This window comes from Staurois parvus, unplaced genomic scaffold (assembly GCF_062004578.1).
Source record: "Staurois parvus isolate SC_StPar_1 unplaced genomic scaffold, SC_StPar_1.0 ptg000867l, whole genome shotgun sequence".
NCBI lineage: Eukaryota > Metazoa > Chordata > Amphibia > Anura > Ranidae > Staurois > Staurois parvus.
The window spans coordinates 820,015-832,253 of NW_028318663.1; the positions used below are offsets into that span (position 1 = coordinate 820,015).

Genomic DNA, 12,239 nt, shown 5'->3' on the forward strand with positions numbered 1-12,239 from the left:
AGGAAAACTTGTCAGAAGCGATTCATACTGATAGCAGAGGAACGAAACAACAGACGGAAATGACACTTGGTGCTCTTAATTGAGACAAGTACACACTATAGAGGGATATGCTTTGTTCATATTTCATGTTTGTGTTTTACAACCACTTTTAGGTGGCTGCTACTCAAGGTGTTGGAGGGAACATTTTAACCACTTCCCGTCCGACCCATGTACATAAACGGCTGGATGGGAGCTGTGCGGGAGCAGGTGGCCGTTTATAAACGTCCTGCTTCCCTGCCTGTGCGTGCTCCCTGGGAGCGCGCGGCACCACGATCCGGTGCCCGCTGTGTCATCCGGACACAGCTGAACACCGATTGCTGTAAAGGACCTCTGTGTGAGGTCCCGATCATGTGATCACTGATTGGCCAATCAGTGATCACATGAATAGTAGTAGGAAAGATGTCACTTCTAACATTGCTTACTACCTGTGATCACAGAGGTCACATGGTACAAGGCTATTCTCAACAGTCTTGTACCATGTGACAAGCTATGACCAATCACAGCTCTCACAGTATTTCTCAATGGTTGCAAGAATGCAGCCAGAAAGAAAGAAGAATGATTGCTTTTACAGTCTTTATTGGGGTAAAAGCAATTGGTGTAAAAAAAAAAAATCTTCATCACCCCCCACAAGTAGTACAGTGGTGACAGTGTACTGCTAGGGTGACAGTATGTTACTAAAAAAAAACAAATAATATAAAAAAGTTTGAAAAATTATAATTTTTGGTTATAAACTAATTTGGGTTTTTTTTTTTTTTTACTAAAAAGATAGCTGAATACATTTTGGCCAAGATTTATGAAGAAAGATTATTTATTTGCAAAATTTTATAAGAAAAACATTTTGAAAAAAAAAACATTTTTTTTCAAAATGTTTGGACTTTTATAATTTATATAGCAAAAAAAAAAATCCCAGTGGTGAATAAATACAACCAAAATAAAGCTTTATCTGTCTCAAACAAATGCTAAAAAATTCATTAAGGTACAGTGTTGCATGACCGCGCAATTGTCATTCAAAGTGTGATAGCGCTGAAAGCTGGCCTGGACAAGAAGGGGGTGAAAGTGTCCAGACTGGAAGGGGTTAAGGCAACAGGTAGAATTCACGTTTTTCAAGCTCTTAATTTAGAAACTGACAACCAGAGCTATGTGTAAGAATTATCGGAGGCTTTTACCTTTTTTCTTTGTAAAGTTCCCTTTTTTTAAATGTCTTGTTTTTTACTTTTAGATTAAAAACAAAAGGGATATCTTGAATTGTATCCTTGTTTATTATTCTAAGCTGCTTCTTGTCCTAACTATCCCCGATATAATTTACGTATATAATTTATGTATTCTTCTGCTAAATTATTTTGGAAAACCAAGCTGTAAAAGGTGTTTCTGTCATACACAGCTGGCCACCGCCGCGCTCTTCTATACATACTCCGCTCTGGAGGAGGAACTAGACCGGAATAAAGAACACCCAGCCATCGCCCCGCTATATTTCCCACAGGAGCTTCACCGGGCTGAGGCTCTGAAGAAGGATCTTCTCTATTTTTATGGAGACAACTGGGAAGAGGCCATTCAGTGCTCGGATGCTACTAAAGCCTATGTTGAGCAGATCCATCATCTGGGTCTTCACCAACCGGAGCTTCTGGTGGCTCATGCCTACACCCGCTACATGGGGGACCTGTCAGGAGGACAGATCTTGAAGAAGGTGGCTCAGAGAGCTCTGCATCTCCCCAGTGATGGGCAGGGTGTCCAGTTCTACATGTTTGATAATGTCACTAATGCCCAGCAGTTCAAGCAGCTGTATAGGGCCCGACTGAACACACTGGACCTGGAGAGTGAGGCCAAGGAGAGCATCGTAGAGGAGGCTAACCGTGCCTTCCGGTTCAATATGGAAGTGAGTGCTGTACATTTAACACCTTTTAAAGCCTTGTACACACTTAAGATCTATGTTAAATAACCACAAATTAGAGAATGCAGCAGGAGAAGTTGTGTATACCCCATATTCATTCGTAGCACCCATACTTCCTATTTAGGTAGGAACTATGGCTAAGAGATCTCCGTAGACTTCAACAAATTGGTGTCTCTCTGCCCACAGACACAGACTCCTTGAATGAGATGGGTAAAAGGGGGCTTCAGCTTCTGTTTTCCACCTGTAGAGACCTCAGATACTTTTGCTTTTTTCAGGGTTTAATTGCAGAGGCCTCTATAATTAAGTCCCAAAAAAGGGTGAAACACATCTGAGGAGGTCTCTACAGGTGGAAAACAGGCTTGTGTTTGTGGATATGTGGATTTATTAATCTACTCCTGGCTTTCCTGTTCCTTGTATTCCACAGGTGTTTGATGAGCTGGATAAAATAGGAGCTACAATTCCCGATGAGCCTCAGGGTGCTGGTCTCCCATTGCATGAGGGGAAGGGAGATATCCGCAAGTGCCCCTATTATGCTGCTAAAGAAGGTGAGCTTTCTGAGAATATTCATTTAACATCACTATGTACAGCAATGTGCCACCGCTTCCACCTCTGCGGGGATGTCATCAGCACACTAGTGAGCTTCCCAGTAGGACTTTACAGCCACTAAGTGATGCAATTTTCAACATTTTAGGCCTACATGGGGTCCCCTTTATTGGACAAATGATAACAATTGTGTATAGCAACCTATCAGCTTTAGTCACAGTGAGAAAAGCAACCCTAAAAAAATTACATTAGAGTGTTACTAAACCCAGGACCCTGCATTCGCTATATCCGGTCTCCCCGGACCCCGCATTCGCTGTATCCGCTCTCCCCGGACCCTGCATTCGCTGTATCCGCTCTCCCCGGACCCCGCATTCGCTGTATCCGCTCTCCCCGGACCCCGCATTCGCTGTATCCGCTCTCCCCGGACCCCGCATTCGCTGTATCCGCTCTCCCCGGACCCCGCATTCGCTGTATCCGCTCTCCCCGGACCCCGCATTCGCTGTATCCGCTCTCCCCGGACCCCGCATTCGCTGTATCCGCTCTCCCCGGACCCCGCATTCGCTGTATCCGCTCTCCCCGGACCCCGCATTCGCTGTATCCGCTCTCCCCGGACCCCGCATTCGCTGTATCCGCTCTCCCCGGACCCCGCATTCGCTGTATCCGCTCTCCCCGGACCCCGCATTCGCTGTATCCGCTCTCCCCGGACCCCGCATTCGCTGTATCCGCTCTCCCCGGACCCCGCATTCGCTGTATCCGCTCTCCCCGGACCCCGCATTCGCTGTATCCGCTCTCCCCGGACCCCGCATTCGCTGTATCCGCTCTCCCCGGACCCCGCATTCGCTGTATCCGCTCTCCCCGGACCCCGCATTCGCTGTATCCGCTCTCCCCGGACCCCGCATTCGCTGTATCCGCTCTCCCCGGACCCCGCATTCGCTGTATCCGCTCTCCCCGGACCCCGCATTCGCTGTATCCGCTCTCCCCGGACCCCGCATTCGCTGTATCCGCTCTCCCCGGACCCCGCATTCGCTGTATCCGCTCTCCCCGGACCCCGCACATGCACTCTCCCAACAGAAAAAAACCTCTCTAGCAATACACAACAAAGTGATCATGTGCAGAGTGTCTCCACACGATATGTCTTATCGGGAGTTAAGAGGGGAACACTGGAAGAAGGGGAGGATCAGAGAAGACAGGATGAGACTTCCTTTTTACACAATGCAGAGGATTAACCCCTTAGGTTCCACAGTGAGTATAACAAGCATGCTTTACTGCATATAGAGACTGATTGTACTGTTGTGGGTTTAGTAACACTTTAATGTGTGATTGGCAGTCATGGCACATGGCATCACCTACCTCAGGGGGCATCAAGGTATACCCAGCATCCAAACATATTCTAAAACCATGAGGACCAGTATTTAAGAACTAAAAGGAGAGTGAGACATGGGAGAGCGAAGGATAACCAGTTTAAACCCAATCACTAAAATCTCATACAATAGCTAACAAATTCATATCTTTTGAGGTTGTTTTTTATCTGCAGTTTTTATTAAAAGAATAGCTGCTGATCCTGCCATAAAGGCCCTTGTTTAGGCACTTCCTTTTATGGGGGGACAACCCTTCCATCTGTGCTTTTGCATCGTAACCTTGTTGCACACGACAGTGGTTGGGACTTATGACCACGCCAACACACATTGCACAGACATGGCCCACCGTTGTCACCATAAGAAAGCTAGCTCAGAGCAGTGATATGCAGCTGACCCTGGAGTGAGTGCTGGTAGACGGAAGTGACTGAAAGAGGCTGCCAGAGATCAGCATCGCTGAGATGGGGCGGGGGAGTGTCCAGCCCTATGCCTTACGTTCCCATAATCCTTGAGTTCCCCTAAGGAGAGTACATCCAGTGGAGCTGGGCACGACCTCTTATCCCCTCTGCTGCTTCACCAAGCCCACTACTGCTGTTACCAGGCCTTCATTCTGCCTATTTTAGCCGTGTATACCCAGCTTTAGATTTTGGCTCAAGGATGACACCATCGTGTATTCTCTGGTGTCTGAACAGTGGTTGGCGGTGTTCACAAATGTCTGGCACTGCTGCAACCTCTCACCTTGTGACTTGCTATAAAGTTGCAATCTGAGTACTGGGAAGAGGAGACTGAGGAAATGTTTCCTGCTGTCTGCAGCAGACTGTTGTCATGTTAGCCTAGGCAATGTCACTGGAGTGTGAGAACAGAATTTAATGGTTGTTTGATGCACTGTACTTTTGGCTGACTACATAAAATCCATTTGCAGTTTTTAGATTTACTATATATTTCCCTTGACGCATAGACCTCTGTCTCTCTCTTTCTTCTTCAGCAGCCACCGGAGCATCGGGCTGTCCATTTCACACTGCGCTGGCCCTCGCAAGTCGCCCTGAAGTCAAAGCCATTTTAGCTGCCTTTGCTGTCGCCATCGCTGCCACCGTCGCTTGGTACTTGATGTGATGCCAGCCGGATGACACAAGGGCGTTCGTTAACAATATGGGCTTCTAACAAAACTGGGACATTATGTCTGTTCAGCAACAGAGGCGACTGGATGACACAGATGGGGTGTGGAGTATACTGTCCAGCCCTATGCCTAACATTCCCATAATCCTTGAGTTCCCCTAAGGCGAGTACATCCAGCGGGGCTGGGGGCGACCTCTTATCCCACCCGCTGCTTCACCAAGCACACACTGCTCTTACCGGGCCTTCATTCTGCCTATTTCCAGACTGCCATAGCAATATTGCTACAGCCAAAGGGCTCTGAATATAAAAATACAAATCTCCCTTTCATGCCAGAAATGGGAGAGAGTCTCTAGCAGGAGGGGGCCGTTATTTTAGTCTGACTGCAAAGTACACAGGAGCTTTATGAGAGGTCAAGTCAACCCAAAACTGATATTTCACATATGTCCGCTGGTTTGAATCGCCCCTGGACCTCTAATATCTCTCAGGGTTCAGCAGGAAAAGATCTCTACTGGAGTTCCCAACTCTGCCTATAGCCTTCTGAAGCAAAATAAGACCATGGGCTGAATCCAGCAGAATGAGTCCCCTTTTAATGTGGCTGTAGTAGCTGGGCGCAGATGGGAACTCCAATACAGAGCACTTATCATAATGTGTTCCCAAGACTTGTGAAACACCAGCGAGCGATTCCAACCACATTTCACCTGGAAGGGGATTGACCATTTAATAACCAAGTCAAAAAGCAATGATGAGTGGTTATTGACAGAAGCCAGTCAGATTTCAGTTCTGGAAGTGTGAGTACTAGCTGAATTCTACTTTGGTTCTTGTACCTTACATGATGCTTATCTATTATATAAAAGCAATAGAGGGGTTCTCCATGAAAAAGAAACTTCCACGACTTAAAGGATAAGTTCACGTTCACAGAAAATGCACTTGCCTATTTTACTATCCCGAACTAAGATAACTCCCCCCTCCTCCACTTCAGATGTTTGCTTACCTAAATCTCTTGGTTGTGACCTCCCACAATATTATCCTCCGGCAACAACTGCAGATTTGGAGTTAATACTGGAATAGTATTTAATAAGAAGATAAGTAGTAACTCACATCTTAGAAATGAAGAACAGTCATGTAGTGGAGAGGTAAAACGTCTTATAGCCAGATGCTGGATGACTGTACCAGGAGGAGATAGCCTAGGTCCACCAGCAGATGGTGCTGTGTATGTGTAGCATAGGTGGTGAAGCCTGGCAGTCTCCAAGATGTCCAAGGTTGGTCACGTTCGCCATCTGACATCATCAATGTGCGCAAGCTCTGCCTGATGAAAGCATGCAGGGCGACGCTCATCCCGCGCATGCTCAAACGCAGATGGTGCTGTGGTAGCGTAGCATAGGTGAAGCCTGGCAGTCTCCAAGATGTCCGAGGTTGGTCACGCTTGGCGTCTGACGTCATCAGTGTGCTCAAGTCCTGTCTGATGAAAGAGCGCGCCAGGCGACACTCGTCCTGCACATGCTCAGAAACACGTTGCGCATTGATAACGTCAGATGCCGAACATGACCGACCTCTGACAATTTGGAGACTCTGCCAGGCTTCACCATCTATGCTACACATACACAGCACCATCTGCTGGCAAACCTAGGCTATCTCCCTTTGGTACAGTCACCCAACATCTGGATATAAGACGTTTTACCTCTCCACTACATGAGCCCAGTGGTGTCCGAGGCATAGAAGTCTATGGGGACTGCCATTGCAAAGATTTTAACAGGGGGATAGTGATGTTGTAAAGGGATTGGACTGCAGATAAGTATACATCTGGAGTGGAGCAGGGTGGGCTATTATATAATGGGGGAGGGAGATGGCAAGGTACCTATCCTTTAAATAGGGGCCCTGAGCACTTAAACTTTTACAGGGCAGCCTAAAGCCTGCGTGGAATCTGAGTATGTCTCTAAAATCAAATTCAGATGTGTGAACATTTATGGCAGTTTCTCCTCCTAGCTACCAGTTCATATCAGCAGAGCTCCACTCCCTCACTTCTATGAAGTTTAAGGGACAGTCCACCCAAAACTGAGGTTTGAAGCCGGCCATGGACTGATTGAAATTCGTCTGGTTCAGCAGGAACTGGCCAGATTTTGATCAATGTATGGGCAGGCTGGTTTTACTGAAGTCGATTTCTCAATCGTTTTGTTCTATCACTGCTGGCGGCTATAGCAACCAGCAGTGGTCACTGTATTCGGACGGCTGGGGAACCTCCCACTCTGAGAATACAATAGCTCCACAGGAGGGAGGCCCCGCTTTCAGAAAACATTTGTTGCAGCAGGAGAATTTATTTATCCATCTCGCTTGTGTGGATGTGGAAATCCATTTCAATTTTTCCTTCAGTCTGCTGCCAAAAAAAAAAACTAAAGCTGGCAAGAGACTATTTGAATCTTGGACGGTTCTGCAGGGAGCGGCCAAGATTCGAACCATGTATGGGCAGGCTGATTGTACCCAAGTTGATTGAACGATCAAAGCAGCCTGTCGGATTTTACGTGTGACTATTGCTAAGGGACATTGTAGCCGCTAGCAGCAAACACTGTGTTCTCCAGCGGGGATGGCTCTCCCCATCCCCTGCCAGGAGAAGACAATAGCTCCACGGGAAGGATTCCCCATCAACACTGACTGTGATGGGGAAATCTAGTGATTTTCTTTCCTGCAACCCGTTGTTGCAGGAAAGAAAACCTCTTAGTCTATGGCTGGCTTAACCGTGTATACCCAGCTATAGATTTTGGCTCAGGGATGACACTGTCATCTAACCTCTGGTATCTGTACAGTTGTTGGCGGTGTTCACAAATGTCTGGCACTGCTGCAACCGCTCACCTTGTGACTTGCTATAAAGTTGCAATCTGAGTACTGGGAGGAGGAGACTGAGGAAATGTTTCCTGCTGCCTGCAGCAGACTGATGTCATGTTAGCCTAGGCAATGTCACTGGCTGGAGCTCAGTGACTGCTTTTTATTGATAAAAGGTGGAACTTTTTCTTTTTTTTTTTGTTACACTATTGCTGTATATTGTGACCTCTCAGGAATTTATTCATACTGGCTTGTACACTTTAACCCCCAATTACAGTCTCTTCTTTCTGGGTCTCTGTTGGTGAGTTTCTGGCTCTGCACACCTGCTCTTTTCATTAAGGCTAGGTTCACATCTGTGCGGGTGATGCCGCTGCGGATCTGCACAAAAATCTGTGCAGCCGCACCACCCGCACAGAGGAATGCGGACCCGCGGGCGGGTGCCATTAGTTCTAATGTCACGCCGCCCGCACTGGAAAACGCAACCATACTGGGAACCTCGGCTGCGTTTTCGGAAGAAGTGCAGGGACTTCTTCCCTGCGTGTCACGGAGCTCGGGAGTCCATTCAAATGAATGGGCTCTCGTGCCCGTGCAAAACACGGCCCGCATAGATGTGAACCAGGGCCAAAAAAGGGGCTCCCACCATCCCTGATGCATTTTTTTTTTTTCTTCAGTGGATTTTTTATTATGGGAGGAGAAGCCAGAACAAATAATATCGGATGGAAAGGGAGCAAAGTGGCAAATGATGACAGGGAGATCTCCTTGTTGGAGTTCACAAGACCTAAGATTTTGAGGACAACTCCGCTCCCCAGATTTCATCTACAACGAAACTATTCCTTTTGGGTGGAATGACCTATTAATGCATGGAGGGCTGTATTTCCCTGAATAGCCTGCCTGTGTGAGTAAGTGGAAGAGAACGCCTGGAGAACCCGCTCTAGAACCCTGGCTACATTGCACTGTACTGACATACCTGCCTAGTGTTACTTGGTGTTTTATTCAGATGTATTTCAGAGGATGCAGCCATATAGAAGTGATATATGCAATGATCCCAAAGAGAATGAATTCTATGCGACACAAAAGTATTGAGGCTTGGACCTGCAGCGGTAGGAATTGGGCTGTATTGTCAGCGGGAGTGTTTTCTCCTCTCTGACAGCAGGCCATCAGTCCAAACCTGATAGGATAGGTGCACTTTAAAAGAAGTGCATTATCCTTTTTGCCCCCCCTGACCTATCCCAGCTCACCCTTCCCCTCCACAGATGCATACGTATCTTGGTGCAACAAGCATGGCTTCTAGTGTTTGTTTACATCCAGCACTGTAAGGCTGGCCATACATCATGCCACTTTCTTTCCTTCAACCCCAGGTTCAAGGAAAGAAAATTGCTCGACTCCTCCATCAACACAGTCCGTATTGATGGAAGGGGGGAATCCCTCCCACTGCACTTTTGTGTTCTGCAGGTGGGGAGAATGAGGAGTCTATCCCACCAGCAGAATACATATGGCCGCCAGCAGTGATTGGAATGAAAAAAACAGACAGGCTGGGTGTAATGAAGTCGAAACGACTGACTTCTGTACAACCAACCTGCCCATACGTGGATTGAAATGTGTCTGGTTTCTGCTGATCCGGCTGAATTGCAGTCTGACTGTGGCTGGCTTAAAGCGGAGTTCCAGTCAGTTTTGTGGTTATTAAAAGTCAGCAGCTACAGTTTTTGTAAGTGCTGACTTTTAATATACACACACTTACCTGTCCAACAATGTGCTCACTCACGCCATTTCTTCTCTCCCTGGCACCGGCATCACAACTGTGGGCTCCCGGCTGTGACAGATTGCTGTTTCACAGCTAGGTGCACACTGCGCATGCGCGAGTCGTAGTGTGCACCCTGATTGGTCCATCAGTCTTCTGGGACCTATGAAGGTTCGCAGGAGACTGCAAGAGGAAGGAGGGGGCCAAACTTCCGGCTCACTTTGCCGTGGCAAACTGAGCTGGAAGTGGGAGTGGGTACCTTTCAAAACCAGGTACCTGCTCCCCCCCAAAATATGGCAGTAGAGGGGGGGAGGAGACAAACAAGCAGAACATCCACTTTTGTGTCTTCACTGTCCTGGCTGTGACTGCTTTACAGCCCCAAGGCCGGAGATGATCAGTGATAGTCCCATAGAAGATCTGTAGGGCTGTAATGCACAGTAAAGACTTGCAGAGCTGGATGTAAACAAACAATGGAGCAGAAGCCATCTGATTGAAGCTATAAATATGCATCTGTAGTAGGGGCGGACTGACCACTCATGGGGCCTCCGAGTAATAGGGGATCATGGGGCCCCTGTGTCCTTGCCCAAACTCAAAAAAGCCTATGAAAAAGGTACCAGGGGCATCTCATGGGGCCCCCTACTGACCCCGGGCCCTCGGGCAGTACCTGATTTTCCAAATGGTCAGTCCGCCCCTGATCTGTAGAAATGGGGACGGTGGGTGATGTTCGGCTCAGGGAGGCAGTCAAAAAGGAATAATGTACTTTGCTTTGGTGTACTTACACTTTAAAATTCTTGCACTAGAAAGATCCAAAATGGACGCCAGCCAATCTTTTTATCTGCAGGTGGAACTGTGATCAGCGGCCGTCCATAGAGCCAGACTTTCGTCAGAGCTGGAACCTGTTGCTTTTTATCCTGATTTTTAGTTACGCTTGCTTTTATTTTTATTCTGTACATTTAGCAGCTGACCTGATTCCTCAGCTTGATAATTAGAGTGATTTGTACACTTACTATGAGCTTACTTAGAATGTACAAAGCGCAGCGAAGTCACCCATAGTAGTCGAGCTGGCAGCACTTCACGCGGGTAAGTCTGTTGGTTTCTGGGAGTAACTGCACTTTGCACCTCCGCAGCACCTTTAGCATTGTTGAATTAGCCTCTTACCGTGTTTGTTCAAGTTGTAACGTGACGCTAACGCAGACAAAGGCAGACGTGTTGTCCGCCGTCCTAAACTGCAAAGCAGTTCTCTACTTGGTAGGATAAACGGAGAAATATAATGTCAGGCTTCTGACAGTCTGTAGGTTATAGGACCGCTTAGAGTGTATGTAAATCCTTCATCTTCTTTTCAGTATGTTTGGCATCTCACTGTATACAGTTTTCATAAGGCAATTTTTTTTTTTTTTTGGGATGGGTTGAGGAGTTTGTTTTGAATATTAAAAATGAATTATATAGCATTTTTGTTTGTGGTGCTCCAATGCAGTGCAGTCCCACTTCAAAGGTGAAGTCCATCCACCTTTAAAAATAAATAAATGCACATATTTGTAGGTGAATTATTTTTTTTTTTGCAAAGCATTGCAAGCATGATCAGTGGATGGCGAGTGCAAGGCTAGACTCCTATAGACACTTCCTCCTGCTCCCTGTCCGTACCAAGGTACAGACTTTCAGTTAGGGCCCTCTAAAGAGTGAGCTGCAATCAGATCACTCTTTAGAGAGCATTTGACAGAGGGTGAGAAGCAGTCAAGCTGTGGCTCAACTGTTGTTTTACTGCCCCTCCCCCACTTTCCATCTGTGAAGGAGACCTTAGAGAGCTGGAGGAAGTGTCCGATGGTCTATGAGTATGATGATCACTGCCACGTGTACCTTTGAGAAGCACAAGTCTATCTGCCACGATGGAAGATGGGACTTGTAGTTCATTCACAGGTCTCTATAAACGAATGATGCAGAACTGGTTCAAAAGTAACAATGCCAGCAGGGATTGGGTAAATAGAGGTGTAACATGGTGGGAAAGGTGGAGTTGGCCTTCAGGAAATCTGTATAGAGTGAGACACGATGCCCACCAATAGATTTTAGCTTTACATACATTAAAGTTAGTAGATTTAACGGTTACCTGTGTATTTATTCTTCACATTTTGAAGCCTCATTATGGTTTTGGTGTTCCGATGGATAAGGATGAAATGTAAAGTATAAAGAAAAACTCGAAGGTTATCAGGAAAGGTTGATGCCATTCATCATCTCAGCATGACTGATCTGTTTTTGTATAACCAAATAAATTAAAAAAGGACTACAACCTGCGAAGTGTTGTTCATCAGTTTTGGTTCTAAGTGATTAGTAATGACTAGTAAATGGTTATCTGTGCCTAAAACATTAACAGGTTGCCATTGCTTTTTTTTTTTCTTCTGAAAATGCTATTTCCCTGGCTTCTGTAGGCTGTGTCGCTGACCAAAAAAAAAAAAAGTCATGTCAAAATTCCTGATTGGCCTACTTGCTGTGGGTCAGTGACTTCAGAGGGTTAATACGACAGCCTGGCAAGAAAGGTCATCTTGGGCAGCACTTGCGTTTCTCTCAATACATGTTCTTATCATCTGAAGGGAACTAATAAGGCTGTGTATACACTCACTGGCCACTTTGTTAGGTACACGTGTTCAGGTGTTTGGGAACACAAATTACTAATCGACCAATCACATGGTAGCAACTCAATGCATTTAGGCATCTAGATGTGGTGAAGACAACTTGCTGAAGTTCAAACTGAGGA

At 46.6% G+C, this 12,239-nt stretch overlaps 1 protein-coding gene across 4 annotated transcripts in view; it reads left to right on the plus strand.

Annotated features, from left to right (window-relative positions):
• The window catches only part of HMOX2 (heme oxygenase 2), a 50,582-nt gene extending 38,808 nt beyond the window's left edge, over positions 1 to 11,774 (plus strand). For all 4 annotated transcript variants that reach the window (XM_089655766.1, XM_089655765.1, XM_089655768.1 and 1 more), the window contains exons 4-6: positions 1,421 to 1,912; positions 2,352 to 2,472; positions 4,811 to 11,774. In XM_089655766.1, the coding sequence (XP_089511892.1) occupies positions 1,421 to 1,912; positions 2,352 to 2,472; positions 4,811 to 4,938 (741 nt within the window). In that variant the 3' untranslated portion in view covers positions 4,939 to 11,774. The remainder of the gene's footprint in view (positions 1 to 1,420; positions 1,913 to 2,351; positions 2,473 to 4,810) is intronic.
• Positions 11,775 to 12,239: the final 465 nt, after the last annotated feature.